Genomic DNA, 16,340 nt, shown 5'->3' with positions numbered 1-16,340 from the left:
AATAAACAATATAAAATATTCATCGTTTAGCATTAAGCAGAGCCATTTTTTTATCAAACTCATCCCATTCGCCCTCAAGAATGGGAGAGGACACACCATCAATTATTTTTAGAGGTGTGTGAGGTCCATTGGTTATGACATCTTATATGTCATAGTCAAGTGCTTGAATAAAAATGTGCATACGTGCTTTCTAATAAATATAATTGGTGCCATTGAAAAGCCTGGTCGGTTAGTTAATTGTCCCTCAAAAAGGAAGGATCCAATTTGGGTTTCCATCAATTTTTTCCTCTTGATGGTTAGGTTAATAGGGAGCTAGAGTACCAAAAACTTTGATACCAATTGTTGCCCAACGATGCAACCTAGGGGGGTGAATTAAATTTTCAAAATTTTACAATTATGTGCAATAGAAAAACCAACTTTCAAAGTGTTTGTGGAGTGAATTACAATATGTATGTGCAAATATAAACTTAAAGAGATGAATGCAAGATAAGAGAAATGCACAACACAACAAATGCAAAATTTTTATAGTGGCTCAATGTCAAACTCAACACCTATGTCCACTCTCAAGACACTCTTCTTGAAAATTTTACTATAATCTGTTTCATGCTTGTAGCATGATTATTTTACCTAGGCTCACAATCAAACCCAATTAATTTTCTTTGAAATTCAATCAAAATCATCCTAATTAAAGCAATTTCCTATACTTGATTACCTTACAATCCAATTCAAGATTTGGATGGATCTTTCTCCCAAGTTTTAAATCCTTTGAAACTTGTTACAATACAAAAATGTAAAGATACAATCAATGTAAGAATAAAAACAAAGGTCCTCAATAAGAAAAGTGAATATCATTTAGCTACATGTGGAAAACAGTGAAGGCTCTTCTTGGATGCTTGAAAGCTTCACCTCAATGATCTCAAGGGTATGTAGATGTGATCTTGAATGCTTTCTTGAATCTCACTTAATGGCACTCTTCTTTGTTTTTCCTTCTTTTTTCTTATTTTTTTCTTCTATCCCAATTTGTTTTTAATGCATTATATCTCCAAAAATGGTTGGAATACCATTTCTAGGCAAAAATAGCTGTTGGTAGTAAGAAATCCATTTTGGGCTCGTAGAAAATTAGTTATTATTTGAAGTGTGAGATGTGTAGGTGTTGACTCGTATTCTTCAGGGTCAACTCGTGATCTTTAGAAATCGACTCTTCTTTCATCGAATTAACTTGAAAACATACTAATTTTCACTACTTTTTGTCTTTTACCTGAGACCATTCTAAGATCGATTTTATTAATCCTAGGGTCGACTTATGCCCAGCAAGGGTTGACTCTTGAGCTGCTTAGGTCGACTCGCAAAGGGATGTTTTTTTACTACGTTTTATTTTTCTTCTAAAACTATTTTGGGTCCCACTTGGTTGAACCTAGGGTCGACTCGTGAAAGCATGCCAGACTTCTCCAATATGTTGGGGTCGACTCGTGTAGAATCGTTGTCGACTCTTGAAACACTTTAAAATCAAGATCTTCTATCTAGGCTTGTGGGCATTCAGGGGTTGACTTCTTGTGTCTTGGGGTCGATTCCTCTACTTTAGAATATCAAAAATACTTTAAAAATTCTTTCTAACTTGAGCATTTTAATTTAATTTCTTCTCTATTTATTTAGATCTTGTTGGGATTATTTTTGCTTCCTCCATGCATCCTTAAGTACTCCAAAAATACACAATTAGTAAACTTATACTCAAAAATTTTTTATCATCAAAATTAAATCTTTTGAGTCAATAAAAATTAATATGCATACATTATTTATTTATATTATTATTAATATATAATAATATTATTATTATTATTTTATAAATAATATAATTAATATATATTAATAATTACTAGTATTAATAGATAATAAATAAAATTTATTAATTATTAAAAAATCTGATGTAGGGTTTATTAATAAATACAGTAATAAAATTTCTAATTAATATATTTACTAATATACCAAAAATATACTAAAATTTACTTGTAATAAAAAAATATAATTTCTAATTTGTGTATAATAATTTTAAAATATTTATTAACTCAGGTAAATATATCTTAATATTTGAAATAGCCCATTCTATTAGCCTTCATATAAGTGGGTTATAAATGACCAAAAATATACTAAACAAAAAAATATAATTACTTGAATTGTTTATTCAAGGATATTATTAGAAATTTAGCAATATTTGCATATAAGATACTACAACAAAAATAGGTTTCTCCGACTCTTACCTGCTAATGCAAGAAAGAAGCGGCGACAATTTAGGCACCACGCCAAAATTTGTCGACGCTTTTTAGTAGCATCGGAAGAAATTTAGATTAGACGACGCTTAAAAACATCGTCGGAATCCTACGATGCTTAAAAGCAACGTAACAATCCCTTCATGCACTTTCTTACGGAAGCCTTAGTGAGCTAACGCGATGCTTTTGAAAGCGTCGTTGGAGGCCTAATCATCTCTGGGCCAATCTCTCCCCAAGACGACGCTTTACAAAGTGCCGTCGGAGATCTAGTCATCTTCAGGTTAATTTTTTTCCAAAAATGTGCTTTAACAACCGTCGTCGGAGGCCTAATGGGAACTAAGACGACGCTTTCTAAAGCGTCATCGGAGAACAGTAGTAAAACACCCCCCGCCCCTCTTCCCTCCTCGATCCCAACCCTTTCTCTCTCTTGCTCTCGCGTGCGTGGAGAACAAACCCTAACCCCTTCACCTAATCGCCATCATCCCACCCTACTACCCCCCTCCCCTCTCCTTCCTCCCAGATCCAACTTGGCCACCCCTCTCCCCCCAAACCCCCCACCGAGCCTCGAGGACGACCTCGTACAGTTGAGAAGGGCATTCTAGGGCACAACTACGATGCCTCGATCTCCCTCCCCCTCCACCACCGCCCTCCCTCATGCCCCTTGGAGTTCAAGGACAAGATCTGGCCCCAGGCTGAGCTCTTCGGCATTCTGCCGCATCGTGCCCCACCTTTGCCCTCAATCGTGGCGCCTTCTCCTTCCCCACCAAGACCCAGGACATCCACCACCTCCCGGCCTTGTTCTCCTCCTCCCCCTCTTCCTCCTCTTTCTCCTCCTTCTGGCTGACCTCCCCGCGCCGGAGAGCCTTCTCCTCCTCCTAGGGGTATTCGCCTAGGGTAAGCTCCAACTTTTATGTATCGACTGTTGGATTTGGGTGGGTTCTCATCACCTGCCACCTTCTCTTTCACGAGCTACGACCCAAGGAGGTCGTCCTCGAGGAGAAGGATGAGATTCTGGTGCTCGTCTTCGATGAGAACCTCCCTCTTGGGAGGAGAGTTCTAGGAATTAGGTTCTCCGACGTTCTCAATGACCACATGTGGGGCTTCTATCGAAGGTACTCTTCTCTTTCTCCCTATTTCGACTTTCTCTGTTCCGCAACAAGGGCCTTCAATCTTGAAGAACCATTGCTTTGACGATGGTTTAAGAGCCATTTATTAAGTCTTATTTTGTGCCTATAAGCAGTGTGAAAAATTTTTTCCAATATTTTTTGAAATGAGCTGAGTTTTTGGAAACGACCAAATCCTTAAATCATTCTTCGCTCTCAGCTTTTGAAAACGAGCTGAGTTTTTCTTCTCGCCTTTTTGCAACTCTATATATCTTCTCGCTCTCAGGTTATCCTCTTTTTGGATTTTAAATTACTTTTGATAGATTCTTAGGGAGCTAGCATTTGATGGATTCGAAAAGAAAGAAGATGAAGACCAAGATGAAGATGAAGATGAAGATGAAGGCCAAGGGATGCTTCCATTGCTACTGTAATTTTTAATTTATAATTTGTAATTATGCTTCCTGTGTTATTTCTATTGTAATTTGTAAAAAAAAAAATCAATAAATTGAGCATTTGCTGTTGTTTCTGTGTTATTTTTTTTCTAATTTTATTCTTTTTTCTATTATATCTTGTGCTATTAGAAGAAGCAGAATCAAAAGGAACCTAGAGATTGGATTTCTTGTTAATTTTTTTCTACAAACTTTTTTCCCAAAAAAATAATTAGGTTTTCTTATTTTTTTAAAAAAATAATTCTAACGACGCTTTAAAGCGTTGGCAAAGCTCCGGTTTTTGCCAGCGCTTTTCAAAAGCATGGAAAATTTAGTTCTCCACTTTAACATAGGCAACTTTTTTTTCTTGTAGTGAAATTACTTTCAATAAAAAAATAGTAACTTTTTCTGGTGCTATTTTTTGGAGTAATTTTTCCACCAATAAAATATAGTAAAATTTATTTTTTCCTGCAATCATTTTCTCATAAATGATTCCCCAAAACCATCAGATTACCTCGTAATTTGATATACCCTAACCAAATTAACCCTTAGGATTTTTTCAACTATGTGGCAAATAATGGTTGACCTTCTATTATAAGAGTCGGAAACTGAAAATTTGGATTAACACAAGCTGACTTGACTACACTGGGCCTCGTTGGTTGATGGGTACTACAAGTTAACGAGCAATTAAAACTAGCATGTGAGCAACGAAGCGATTCCCGCAACATTGCCATTTACCCTGCAACGTGGGCGTCAACGATTTATTAAGACAATTATCTGTGATTAGTTTCTTGTAGTTATTAAATTTGAAAGGAAGCTGAAGCCACAAATAAGACATCTCCAAGACACTCCAACAACTACCCAAAACTTCTACAGTGGGATGAACCTTTCCATGAACCTTTTGTATCTTGATCCCTCAAAGAGAAGACCTAATGATTTTTCTCTTTAAGGAAGAAGATCTACCCAATAGTGGAGTAGAAAGATAGGACGAAAAAACAACAATAATGAACTCTCAAGAGTAACAAGATAGGATGAAAAAGCAACGATAATGAACTCTCAAACTCACAGACAATGGAAAAGATAATAAAAAATTTATTTTTATTCAAGATAACCTTTTTACAATTGCTAGGCTCTTCTCTTTGTAGTTGTAGGGCCTTTTGAGCCTATCCATGAATGTGTTCACAATCGTTTCTTGCTGGAAAAATATTAGATTTTACAAATGAGGAAAATAATCATAGAAAAGAATCTCCTTATAATCTGGGTTTTGATTTAGTACAAAATTAGAAAGTAGTTATTGAAAGCATCTCCTCATGATTGGATAAGATCTCTTATTGATCCTGATATCGAGTCTTTCAAAATTTGCCTAGATTTGATGATATCATCCTTATTTGATCATATCTCCAATATTATTTTCTTAATATGCATTGACTTTCCAAAACTAACTTAGACGAGGGCCTAGCGTCGAACCATTTTATTCCTTTAGTTAGCCTTAGACATAAACCATGTCAAATACATGTAGGCTATATATATGACGTGTCTCAAGAATTTTCTATCATGCACTTAATTAAATCAATAATTTGTTTTACTTACCTATGAGTTATTACTTTCCTTTTGTCTTATTTCTTTGTGTTATTCATGTCCTAGAAATTGTGAAATCCTCTTGCTGAGGCAAGATCAAAACTATTGCTCCATCTGGCCTGCTAGTGACTCAATCAACCATCATTTTAGTTTTCAAGAAAAATTTTTGGCACACTTGGTGGGAGATAGTATAATAGAATGCTGAAGAAAATCTATAAGATAATAAGCTACAGTGAAATTTTTCAAAGGAATGTCCATAAAAAACCTGTCCATCCTTCAATTATTGAACATGACAATCCTCTCAACCAAGATGTATCTAATGGTTATTGACCAGCATGGTAATGAAAGGACTTCTAACTCACTTTGCAAGAAGTTCCTAAATTGCAAAGCCATGAAATGGTCGAATTGTCTTAGCCTAGCCAAATCATGGCTAAAGGCAAAGACACTGTTTAGTGAGCCTGATAATAAAGGCTAGAAGGCAAGAAATTTTGAGAAAGGGTTATTTGATGAAGCCTCAATGAAAAAATTGGCGGTGTGGTTGCTCAATCAATACAATCCCTTCTTCTAGTCATTCTAGGTTCTCAAGAAGCCTCAAGACAAGATCAAAGGGCTAAGGAGAATCAAGTGATTCAAGTTATAGAAAGAAGCCTTGATCAAATTACTCATACTTTTCAACAGCTTGATCCTGAAATCAATAGAATGAGGTTAGGAGACCTACTCGACCTGGGCCTAGAAGAAAGGTTTAACAATTTTGATTTTAAAGACAACAAACTTGAATGTCCTGTTGGACTACAACAAGGTTTTCGAGATAATGGACCATTAGAAAATAGGCCAAATATGTCCTTGAATATAAATCAGTTGGAGGATGTTCCCCCTAAAGAAGCGTTAACCAAGGAATAAGTAGTAATGGGGCTTTAAGTCTAACTATCTACAATCGTGATTCTCAATGGGTACAGCAATGGAGACTCGATATTGTGGTAGACTACCCTTTTTAACACCGAACGTAACAATAAATGATAAAACATATCTAAACCTCATTTTTGTACAATTTAATTTTTATTTTTCATACAAAACATGATTACAATCAACATAATTCTAGAAAATATTCACAATTTTTTGCTTTATCTTGTGCATTGCACAAATCTTGTATTGATCTAATTTAAAATCCTTATGCAAAGTATATTTAAAGTACAAGATAAGGATAAGTCAAAAATAAAGTAACTCAAATCGACTTATATTTTGTAATCTGATGGCAAAAGTAGTTTTTGAGTGGTCTCCACTACTCGTTCAACCAACATACTTATTCGTTTGTCATTTTCTTAAAAGACTCTCAAGGGATAAGCATATGGGATTGTTTCCACCATATCTCAATGATCCAGAAAGCAACAAGGAGCAAGAGCCATATAGACCAAATTGGATGAAATCAAATAGACAAAAGTCATGTGATCTTTTTGAGGCTTGATGGAGTTCAACCATGATAAATTCCACTAAGTATGGGGAGATAGCCTGAAGGAGGAGGATTCGGCTATGATGTTTACAAGAAGACAAAAAGATCAAGTTAGTCATGATCGACCATAATGCATGACGGATAAATTGATCTTAAAGGTGTTCCAAGATGCAATGATCATGCTACAAGATGATTAGAGATGGTGAACACAAGCCATATTTGAATAGGCTGAAGGAAGATTGATAATAAGTCAAGGCTGATAAAGTATTAGTATCAGTCTGGCAGTTAGTGAGGAGTTGCTATTATAATGATCGTACAATATTAGGAGATAGCCAACATTAATTACCAGAATCGCTAGAAGTGGAAAATATGGATAACAACTGTTACGGTGGATGATTATTATGTATTAGTATAAATATTGAAATTATACTCTATAGAAGGAAGGGACAATCAATTTATTTTTATTTTTATCTTTACCTTAGAATTTTATCTTAGGAGTAGACTTAAACTATCTATCATATCCTAGGATGAGAGTTTACTTTTTTTGGAATCTGGTCTCGTCACTCAGGTCACCGGGTCATGAGCTTTATCTTATTGCAATGCCTCCATGGATAGAGGCAATCACCTTAGCAACTGGCTTATTGTTGTCTTGCCTATCCAGAGTTTGCCCATTGCGCACATCACTCTCCCATCGATTGCCAACATAGCAATAGAGATGTCACCATCAAATGAGAGCTTCGATCTCATCCCTCAACTAGAGGCATTCTTCAGTGTCGTGCATGTGGTCTTTGTGGGACTGCAGAATTTATTTTTGCTCTCGTATTAGCAGGGGCCTTCATCTTCTAGGGATGGTAGGGATATCCCTGGTTCTAGACCTCCATCATGATTTGGGCCCTCCAAGCATTGAAGGGGAAGTATTTCTCGAACTTCCAAGTCATGCTCCAAAGATGCATAGCAACCCCTCCTTCTTGGCCATGCTTTCTTCTCAGCTCATCCTTCTCTTTGTAACTTGGGCATCTTTTGCCATTCCTTCCTCCTGCTACCTCCGCTGAGTTGCCACAACCTCCTCAGCTTGGATGTATTTATCTTCCCAGGAGAGGAGTTTGGCAAAATCGTTCAGAGATCTCTTATCTAGCGAAAAGCAAAAGAGTGATGTCTTTGGCCCATTCATCACTATACAATCACAGTGTTGAACTGACTAATATAGCTTCGGAGGGTGTCATCCTTCCTTTTCTTGATGGAGAACAGGTTAGTGGAGACTCTATTTGTCTTTTGCTGCTAAGAAAGTGACTGACGAACCAATGGTTGAGTTGATCAAACGAGCCAATCAATCATAATCGAAGGCTCGAAAATCAGAGTCGAGCAGTCTTTCTAAGAGTGGCTAGGAAGGTCTAGTACATCATGATGTTGTTGGCTCCTTGGAGCAACATGAGAGCTCTAAAGCTCCCTAAATAGTCTACTGGATCTATGGTGCTATCATACTGCTCGAGTTGCGGCAACATAAATCTCTTTAGTAGAGGCTCTTCCAATGTCCTTGGTGAAGACAGGATCACTGATCGCTTCCAAATCATCTTTAGCTCCAACCCTCTGTTCTCGTAGTACCTTAATTTATTGGCAAATCTCTTTGATCTACCGGTAGAGGTCAGCCCCTTGCTTGCAGATTTTCTTCGGACAGTGTGAGGAGTTGCCAAGGTTGGAACTTGTCTTAGAGGAAGAGTAATAATGCCTTCGGCCCTACTTAGAGTGTTCGAGATGTTGACAATTGCTATCTTGCTTGGGGCATCTTGGTGGTTCAGTCGGTTGGTAGGGAGGTTACTGGCTCCTTACTGCAAGCTCTGCACCGCTGCTGTTAGGACCTACGCTTGTTGGGCAAGCAGGTCAAATCGATTTACATTGACAATTCCTGCAGCTAACTGGGGAGACTAAGATTTTGAAAGGCTGCACAGGGAGCCACCATGAGTAGGCTGAACGGATACTCGATGGTTGCTCTCTTGAGTCTCATGATTTTTCTTCCTCCCTTCCCACGACGACGCCAATACATTGCTACCAATCCTAAGACACTAACATAAACCGCCTCCGTAGATCTGCAGGACAAGTATGAATTAAAAAGCTCGTTGGATTGGCTCCGACCGAGCCCTTTGATGCTTAAGTCAGAGAGAGTTTTTATTTGTGGGACGTAAAGAAGAAGGAGAAAAAGATAATAATGTCAATACTAGAGAGTAGTGTGTTCTTCTTCTCTCTTATCTTCATAGATGGCATTTTAGGACTTTTTATATCTAGGATCTTACATCTTCAACAAATTGTATCCTAACAAACTCTTGGTGGTGCCATAACAACTTCTAACATGGCACAACAACTTGAGGTCATGCCATAATTGCCTGGCACATAATGGAATTGCTGGAACCTTACACACAGTTGGGGTGGAGGTTCTACTCAGCCAAGGTCGCCGAGCTAAGCTAAGGGAAATGTTGGTTACTTCTGTTTTGCTCGTCTTGGCTTTGAGGTAGGCTTGGAGGTTCCGACCAAAGACTTTTGAAGAGTTTCTTAGTGCACTCACATCGCCACAAGGATTATGAGCCGGATGAACCTAATCGCACCACTTCTCCTTGATCATTTATTGTTGTAACAAATGTACTATAGTCACATGTTATCTTGTGATTACAGATATGGATTAAGTTCTATAATTTCAATCAGTTTAATCTTATCAAGTTTTGATAAGAGAAGATAATATATGATAAGAGAGATAAGGAGATAAAGTCCATGATGGGTAAGACTTATTGTTCACTTCATCTTTATATATAGTATTGCTCCCTAATTCTCTCTTCAATTCCTTATAGGGTAGTCCATACCATTAGATGGACAGAGACGTGGAAGGAAGGCGTTGCTAAGGAAATTCAATTGCACAGCAAAAAGCAATTTGGAGTAATGGCGTGTAAGACTCAATATAATTCTACAATATGATAATTAATATTTTCATTCCTTGAAACTTTTATTTTTTATTTCCTTCAACATCTACATACATAAACATATACGTACACATGTATATATAAGTTAATATTTATTTATTATATATACATATATGGAAATCCAAGTGAACCGAGAGTTTTTGAATTTTTTAATACTGATATTTGGCATTACATGGCTTTTTTTTATTTTTTTAATGCCAAGCACTACAAGAAACTTGGACATTAGCGACGCTTTTTTTGGCTATTAGCGACGCTTTTAAGCGTCGGTAGAAACCATTCCGACGCTTTACAAAGCGTCGGTAAAGCGTCGCCTATGCTACAGTGGAAAAAACATTTTCCGACGCTTTCAAAAGCGTCGCTAATTACAATTTAGCGACGCTTTAAAGCGTCGCTCTTTAACGACGCTTTAAAGCGTCGTTAGTTACCATTTGCCAAAAAAATTACCATTGGCGGCCTGCATCTTTTCCTCCATTCCTTAGTGCTGATGGAACACAAAGAGAAATATAAATAACCTCCCCGATCGGTATCTTCATTCCATTTATGCAGAGTGGTTGGATTTGGCTATATAAACAGTTCTTTCTTTTCAGATCCGCCGATGTGGAACTAAAATGAGGTGGTTTTTTGGCTTCCGACGACGCTTTTGACGACGCTTAAAAGTGTCGTTATTTAACAACGCTAAAAAGCGTTGTTAAAAGCGTCGTGAATTACGTATCAACTTTGACGACGCTTTTAAGCGTCGTCATTAGCCGACGCTTTTAAAAAGCGTCGGCAAATGTTGACGGAAAAAATTTTTTGCCGACGCTTGGAATAAGCGTCGGCAAATAAGAGTCGAAAATTTTCTTTTTTGGTGTAGTGAAGTCTGTCAAGATACTTGATCAAAATTGCCCGACTTCATCACTGGCATCATGTCCGTTCTCTTTGAATTCCAAGCGTCGGCAAATAAGAGTCGGAAATTTTTTTTTTTGGTGTAGTGAAATCTGTCAAGATATTTGATCAAAATTGCCCGACTTCATCACTGGCATCATGTCCGTTCTCTTTGAATTCCGACTCTAATCCATGATTCCACAGGCAGATGTTTGAAACTCCAATAACAACTGAAAAAAACAATTTTAGGCCTAAATAACCTATAAAATTAGTTTATGTTACCTATCATACCAAATAGTTATAGGCCCTCGAAGGTTCATCACCAAGGCAAATTAAGGCTTCTCTCTCGTAGCTTCGTTGTCCAAAAATTACGCTCATCGGTAGTTTTAAGTGCTTATCACTTCGGAATTTGGCATACCGAAGAGGGTTGGTAGCCTTCTCACCCTCGATATATGTGCAACTACTACATCATTTTATACTGGTCCCGCAATTTCAGCATCAGCGACTAACCTTTTATTTGTTCGAGAACAAGCTCTCCTAAATTTAGGGCAACCCTACCCCTACCCTACTAAACCTCGTCCAATCTACACAGTCTAACCATCTAGAACCTTCATCACAAAGACTTCATTCTACGTGCACGGTAGACCAAAGACAAACAAGCAAGAAGAGGTGAAACTAATCAGTTCTCTCCAGCCGGCTGAGCAGCGCTGCCCGGAGGATGTCATCGGTCTGTAGCGCGTAGGGCACCCTCACCACCACGTCCTGCAGCATCACCTCCTTCAGGGTGGACACGCTCGCATGGTTCACGTGCACCTCCAGGTCCCGCAGAACTCCCATCAACTTTGCCGCAGGGTGGTTCAGATTCTCTGAATGCACTCTGATCAGCGCGTCCGGCCCAAGTTTTTTCACCTCCAATTCCATCGTCACCCGCCCTGACAACTCAGTGGTGGTAGTACTAGTAGCAGCAGCCCCGCTGACGCCATGGTCCACTACTGTCTCCTTCTTGACCCTCTTGCCCTCGGCCTCCAGCTCCTCCACCTTGGCCCTCAGCTCCTTGATGTAGGACACTGCGTCCGCCAGCAGCGATGCCTTGTCCATCCTCGACACGTTCGGAACCACCGAACGCAGCGCGTAGAAGCGGTGGTTCAGCTTCTCCCGCCGCTGTCGCTCCGCCTCCACGTGGTTGACCGGCGTCTCCCGCCCTGTCCCCGGCTTCCTCCCCCTCTTTTTCGGCCGGCGCCGCTCCACCATCAGCGCCCCCTCCAAGTCGGAATGCTCCGAGTCCACCGATGATGACAGACCGGTGACGCCGGCACCTGCATCCTTATTCATCACCAGGGGCAGCGCGGGGACCACCGGCCCGACGATGGCGTCGTCGGGCGCAGAGATAATACCCTTGGCCTGCTGCACGAGGACCCAGTTCTCCCAGATGAGGTCGTTGGAGCCGAGCTCGAGGACGCCCCCGGAAAGGGGGATGCAGACCAGCGTCTCGATGCCGTGGAGTTGGGCTTCGCGGGCGCGGTCGCAGCCGCAGGTCTGCAGCGCGTCGGCGCCCGCCACCCAGACGGGCACCAGGGACCCGTAGGCACGGGCGGGGACAGCCGGCTCTCCGACCGCGAACGACCGGGTCAGCGACATTACGTAGAACCACTCGGCGTCGTCGCCGTCGGAGGCGATGTCGCCAGCTGCGGGACCGCTGACGTCGCTGAGGAGGGCCTGGATGCCGCCGACGCTGCCTTGTGGCCCCCGATGCTTCCGGTCGACGTCGCGGGTGCCGCGGAAGTGACCCTCGCCGAAGGAGAGGAGGTGGTGGTCCGGGGTGGCACGCCAGAAGATGGCGTAGACCCACCACTCGGGGTGGGCATGGAGGAGGTGCTGGAGGCGGTGCTGGAGGTTTGGCGCCGCCGCGGTGGGCTGGAGGATAGGGACAGGGAGGAAGGGAGGGGGAGGGGGAGGAGGAGGAGAGCAGGAGGAGGATGGCGAGATAAGCTCTTCCATGTGATCAAGGTTCTCGAGTATCGGACAATTGGAGGGTGGAAATGATGTGGTCGGGGGTTTTACTCCTTGGGCCTGCATGGGAGGAATGATGGGAGTAGAAGTTGAATGAATAATGGGGGAATGGGGTTCCTTGGTTTGTTGTAACCTAGGGTTGTATAAAGGCCTGAGCTGGAGGCTGGGGCACAGAACCACGTGGCCCCGAAAGTGATACAAAAAGACCTTGGAGGCTGGTTAAAGCGGGGATTTGTTCATTGCTTGCGTGAGGAGGGGGGGGGGGGGGGGGGGGGGGGGGGGAAGGCGAGAAATGGTCACATGGCTTAAAACCCCGTACAATGATTGGTCCCTTGTCCTTTGAACCTCTTTATTTATCTCTTTCTCTTGCGTATATTTTTTACTTTATCCGTGACACCGTGCGGAGCATTTATCCGTTCGGGACCGGGGGAGTAGATGCTGGCTAGAGATCTAGATATTATGGGGGATATGGACACGAAGCGATGCTTCGTGAGGGCTTCCGTCCGACGAGGACCCTCTGACGCCTAGTCACCGGGAAGGGCGCCTCGAACGGCGCGGCCACACCGTGCCGGGCTTTGTTCCGTTGCGCGGCTCTCTCCGCCTCGGTGGGGGTAGTAGATTCTTTGTTCCGGACGGCAAGTAGAGGTTGCAGAGTCCGACGACAGGAGAAACGTCATGGAAAGTGGTGGCGCGCGCAAGGAACCGTAGGGCTGTCGTTTAGGCCTTCGCCTTTTAGACATTCGGACGCCCAGTTAGTTCTGCCAGCATGCCTTTGGTTCCGGAAAGCAAGAGGCAAAGGGCACGACGTAAATGGATAGGAATATGGCAGTGGACAACGTTGATGTACTGCAAAAACAAGTATAGTTAGTAGGACTGATGTGAGGACCAGATTTACTGCACCGGCCTGGTGCAAAGCCAGTAGCCTGAAAGCCTGTTTCAATTAGGAAGATACGTCGATTGACCAGAAAGTTTATCTTTTTTCAAGCAACTTATGTGTTTCGGAAGACGAACAGAGCAGCAGACTGGATCGCCTCATTTGTAGCTCGCCACTCCAGAAAGTTCATGTGGACGTCATTGGTAGTTTTATCTCCTTCTCTGTATCTTTTACTTTCGTTTAACCTGTCAGGCTGTACTCACGTTAGAGCTATATGAAATGCCGTTTTAACCAAAAAAAAAAACCTGTTTCAATCAGAAAGAGGGCAGTGCCCTAGTAGATCGTGGAGAAGGAGGAGGAAAAGTCCACCACAAACTCCGTCGGAGGTTGGGATAACCCTAGCCTCCGCTACTATATAAGATTCTTCTAACTTTTCTTCAAGCACCACCGACAAGCACCAACCATCATCGCCTCTTTTGCCATTTCTTCTTCTTATGTGTCGCCGATTCCTAGTTATTGTGCTTGCCGAAATTAGGGCCGACGATGCCGATTGAGCTAAGATAATACTCTGATCCTCTTCTCCATTCCTTGTTCTTCTTCTCATGACCCGGAGCAATGGCCACCGACTATGAAATCAGCCAAAAGTCGACCAGATAAGGATTCCATGGTTTGCTTCTTTTTTTTCTTTTTCTAGCAATGCCCTTCGTTAACGTTCATCGCCGAAGCCATCGACCGCTTTCCCATGTTGGTCCACAGTTAGAGCTTGACCTGTAGTCGTCGATGAGCAGGCTGGGATTCGAGTACACCAAGATAAGAAGTCATCTCAGTTCGGCCCTTTTTTTTGTTCGATTTTGACCGGCCGACCGCCATCACCGGCCGCCCTCCGCCTCATTTCTCCACCGCTTGCTGCCACATTGTTGGACCGTCATTGTCAGCCACCAGTTAAAGCCTCCTTCATCCTCTATTTTGCTAAGAAAGAAGAAGAAAGAAAGAAGAGAAGAAGAAGAGGAGGAAAGAGAGAGCCATCCCTCTTTTGTGTCTCTCTCTTATTTTCTCTCTCATCTCTCTTTTTCTCTCTTATTTTTCTCTCTCTACAAAGTTTCTATCTCTACCTGAACTTTATCTCTCTACTCTCTCTAAGGCAGTTGAATCTAGTAGAAACTCTTCACAGTGATTTTAAATTGACCCTGGTGAATGGCTCTCACCTAGAGTCGTTGGGCGGCGTATCAGCCCCCACCCTGGCCCCTGCCAAACACTGTTAGATTTGATCACCTTGATCCTTGTTGAACCATCTATGCTCTAATCCGAGGATTATTCGATGAATTTTACTTTGTTCGGACCAACCAAGGTGTCGGGCATTTTCGCTTGGTCAGCCCTGCAAGGATGTTAGAATTTAAGTTTTTTTAATAATTATGATAAAATTTTAATAAAAAATTTTAATAATAATTAGGCTTTAAGAAAGATTTTCAGAATTAATTGGATCTGTTAATTGGATTATATTTGCATGGAAAGTAATATTTTATTTTTTTTAAATTTATCAGGAATCATTAAATTATTTTATATTTGTAAATTTTAGTATATTATTCATGATGCATGAATTTGATGGATAATATATTATTATGTAATATATTATTTTAGTATATTACAACGATATATGATTTTATTATAGATTTGATTGATTGATTTGACACCTCATGATCTTAGAACTGAAATATGAAATCTAGAATTATTTGAATTTCGACCTCTCTATATTGTGGACCTCGCCAATGGAGGCTAATTCGTTGGCACGTGATTTGTTCTGAAGGTTGTTCCCTAGATGATTAGTGACATACTGCCAGCAGACCAACAGTCCTAAAGAACTTTACTGCAACATGATATGCAACTTACTGTAAGAAGATTAGTTAGTGTTATTGTTGGGAATCCTAGTGGTCGCATGCATATATTTTTAAAGATTCTACAGTAGAAGTATGAATTAAACTATTTAACTTCTATGCATGCTAGAGATCATATCTCTACAACAAAAATAGATCCAGAACTTTAAACATTTATCCTAAACAAGTATGCATGATTTTATGTTTAACATGTAGTCATGCAGAATTTCAGCAACCTAGTTGATTTTTAATCCTAATTTTTATTGAGATCAGATCTTATACCTTTTTGCTTTGAGAACTTTGATGATGCCTTGATCACCTTGTGTAGCTGCACACGCATCCGGCTTCTACGGATAGTCCACGCGAAACTCTAGGAAGATCCACAACTGCAAGAGTGTTAGCTCGTGCAGAGGTGCTGCAGTGGCTGAACTTTTCTTCCTCGAAACACTCAACTTTTGATTCTTCTTCAAAAGGATGAAGGATGGATATGAAGGAGAAGAAGGAGGAGAGAGGACGGCTACCTCTCAGAATTTTTTCAGAATTTAGAACCCTTTCTAAAGACTATCTCATACAAACCTTAGGCATGGGGGTCTTTTTATAGACAAAAGACCCCCCAAGCCTCACACCTCTTTTGGCCAACGAATTTGGTTGATAAAATTTCCAAAAAATTCTGATGAATTGGAAGCTAAGAGATGAACAAATTCTTTTTATAATCTTGTGCCATGAATCCCTAAAAATCAGGGGGTTATTGCGCCCCAAACTTAAGCCGCACGCCACCCTACTTGATGTGCCATGCAGTCCTTACAAATTAGGGATTTGATTTCTATTTTTTTAGGAAGATTTGAGGCGCCATATTTTGCTGAAAAATAGCCCCACGCCTCCTCTTTTCTCATGCCAAAAATTGTCCAAAAATAAAGAGGATAGGCACCACTGCT

The 16,340-nt window shown here is 40.9% G+C and overlaps 1 protein-coding gene across 1 annotated transcript; it reads right to left on the bottom strand.

The window, feature by feature from the left end:
* Positions 1–11,171: 11,171 nt before the first annotated feature.
* Positions 11,172–12,760, bottom strand: LOC103699800 (transcription factor MYC2-like). The gene has a single exon (XM_008781807.4). It carries the CDS (start codon positions 12,724–12,726, stop codon positions 11,326–11,328), a length of 1,401 nt encoding a protein of 466 aa, XP_008780029.4. The 5' UTR covers positions 12,727–12,760; the 3' UTR covers positions 11,172–11,325.
* Between the last annotated feature and the right edge of the window lie 3,580 nt (positions 12,761–16,340).

The sequence above is a fragment of the Phoenix dactylifera genome, unplaced genomic scaffold (assembly GCF_009389715.1).
Source record: "Phoenix dactylifera cultivar Barhee BC4 unplaced genomic scaffold, palm_55x_up_171113_PBpolish2nd_filt_p 000162F, whole genome shotgun sequence".
Lineage (NCBI taxonomy): Eukaryota > Viridiplantae > Streptophyta > Magnoliopsida > Arecales > Arecaceae > Phoenix > Phoenix dactylifera.
The sequence above is the reverse complement of the archived record's forward strand: the minus strand, read 5'-3'. Positions and strand labels throughout refer to the sequence as shown.

Excerpts from the sequence above, each read along its gene's own strand:
- LOC103699800 (XM_008781807.4), bottom strand. The coding sequence starts at position 12,726 with ATGCAGGCCCAAGGAGTAAAACCCCCGACCACATCATTTCCACCCTCC.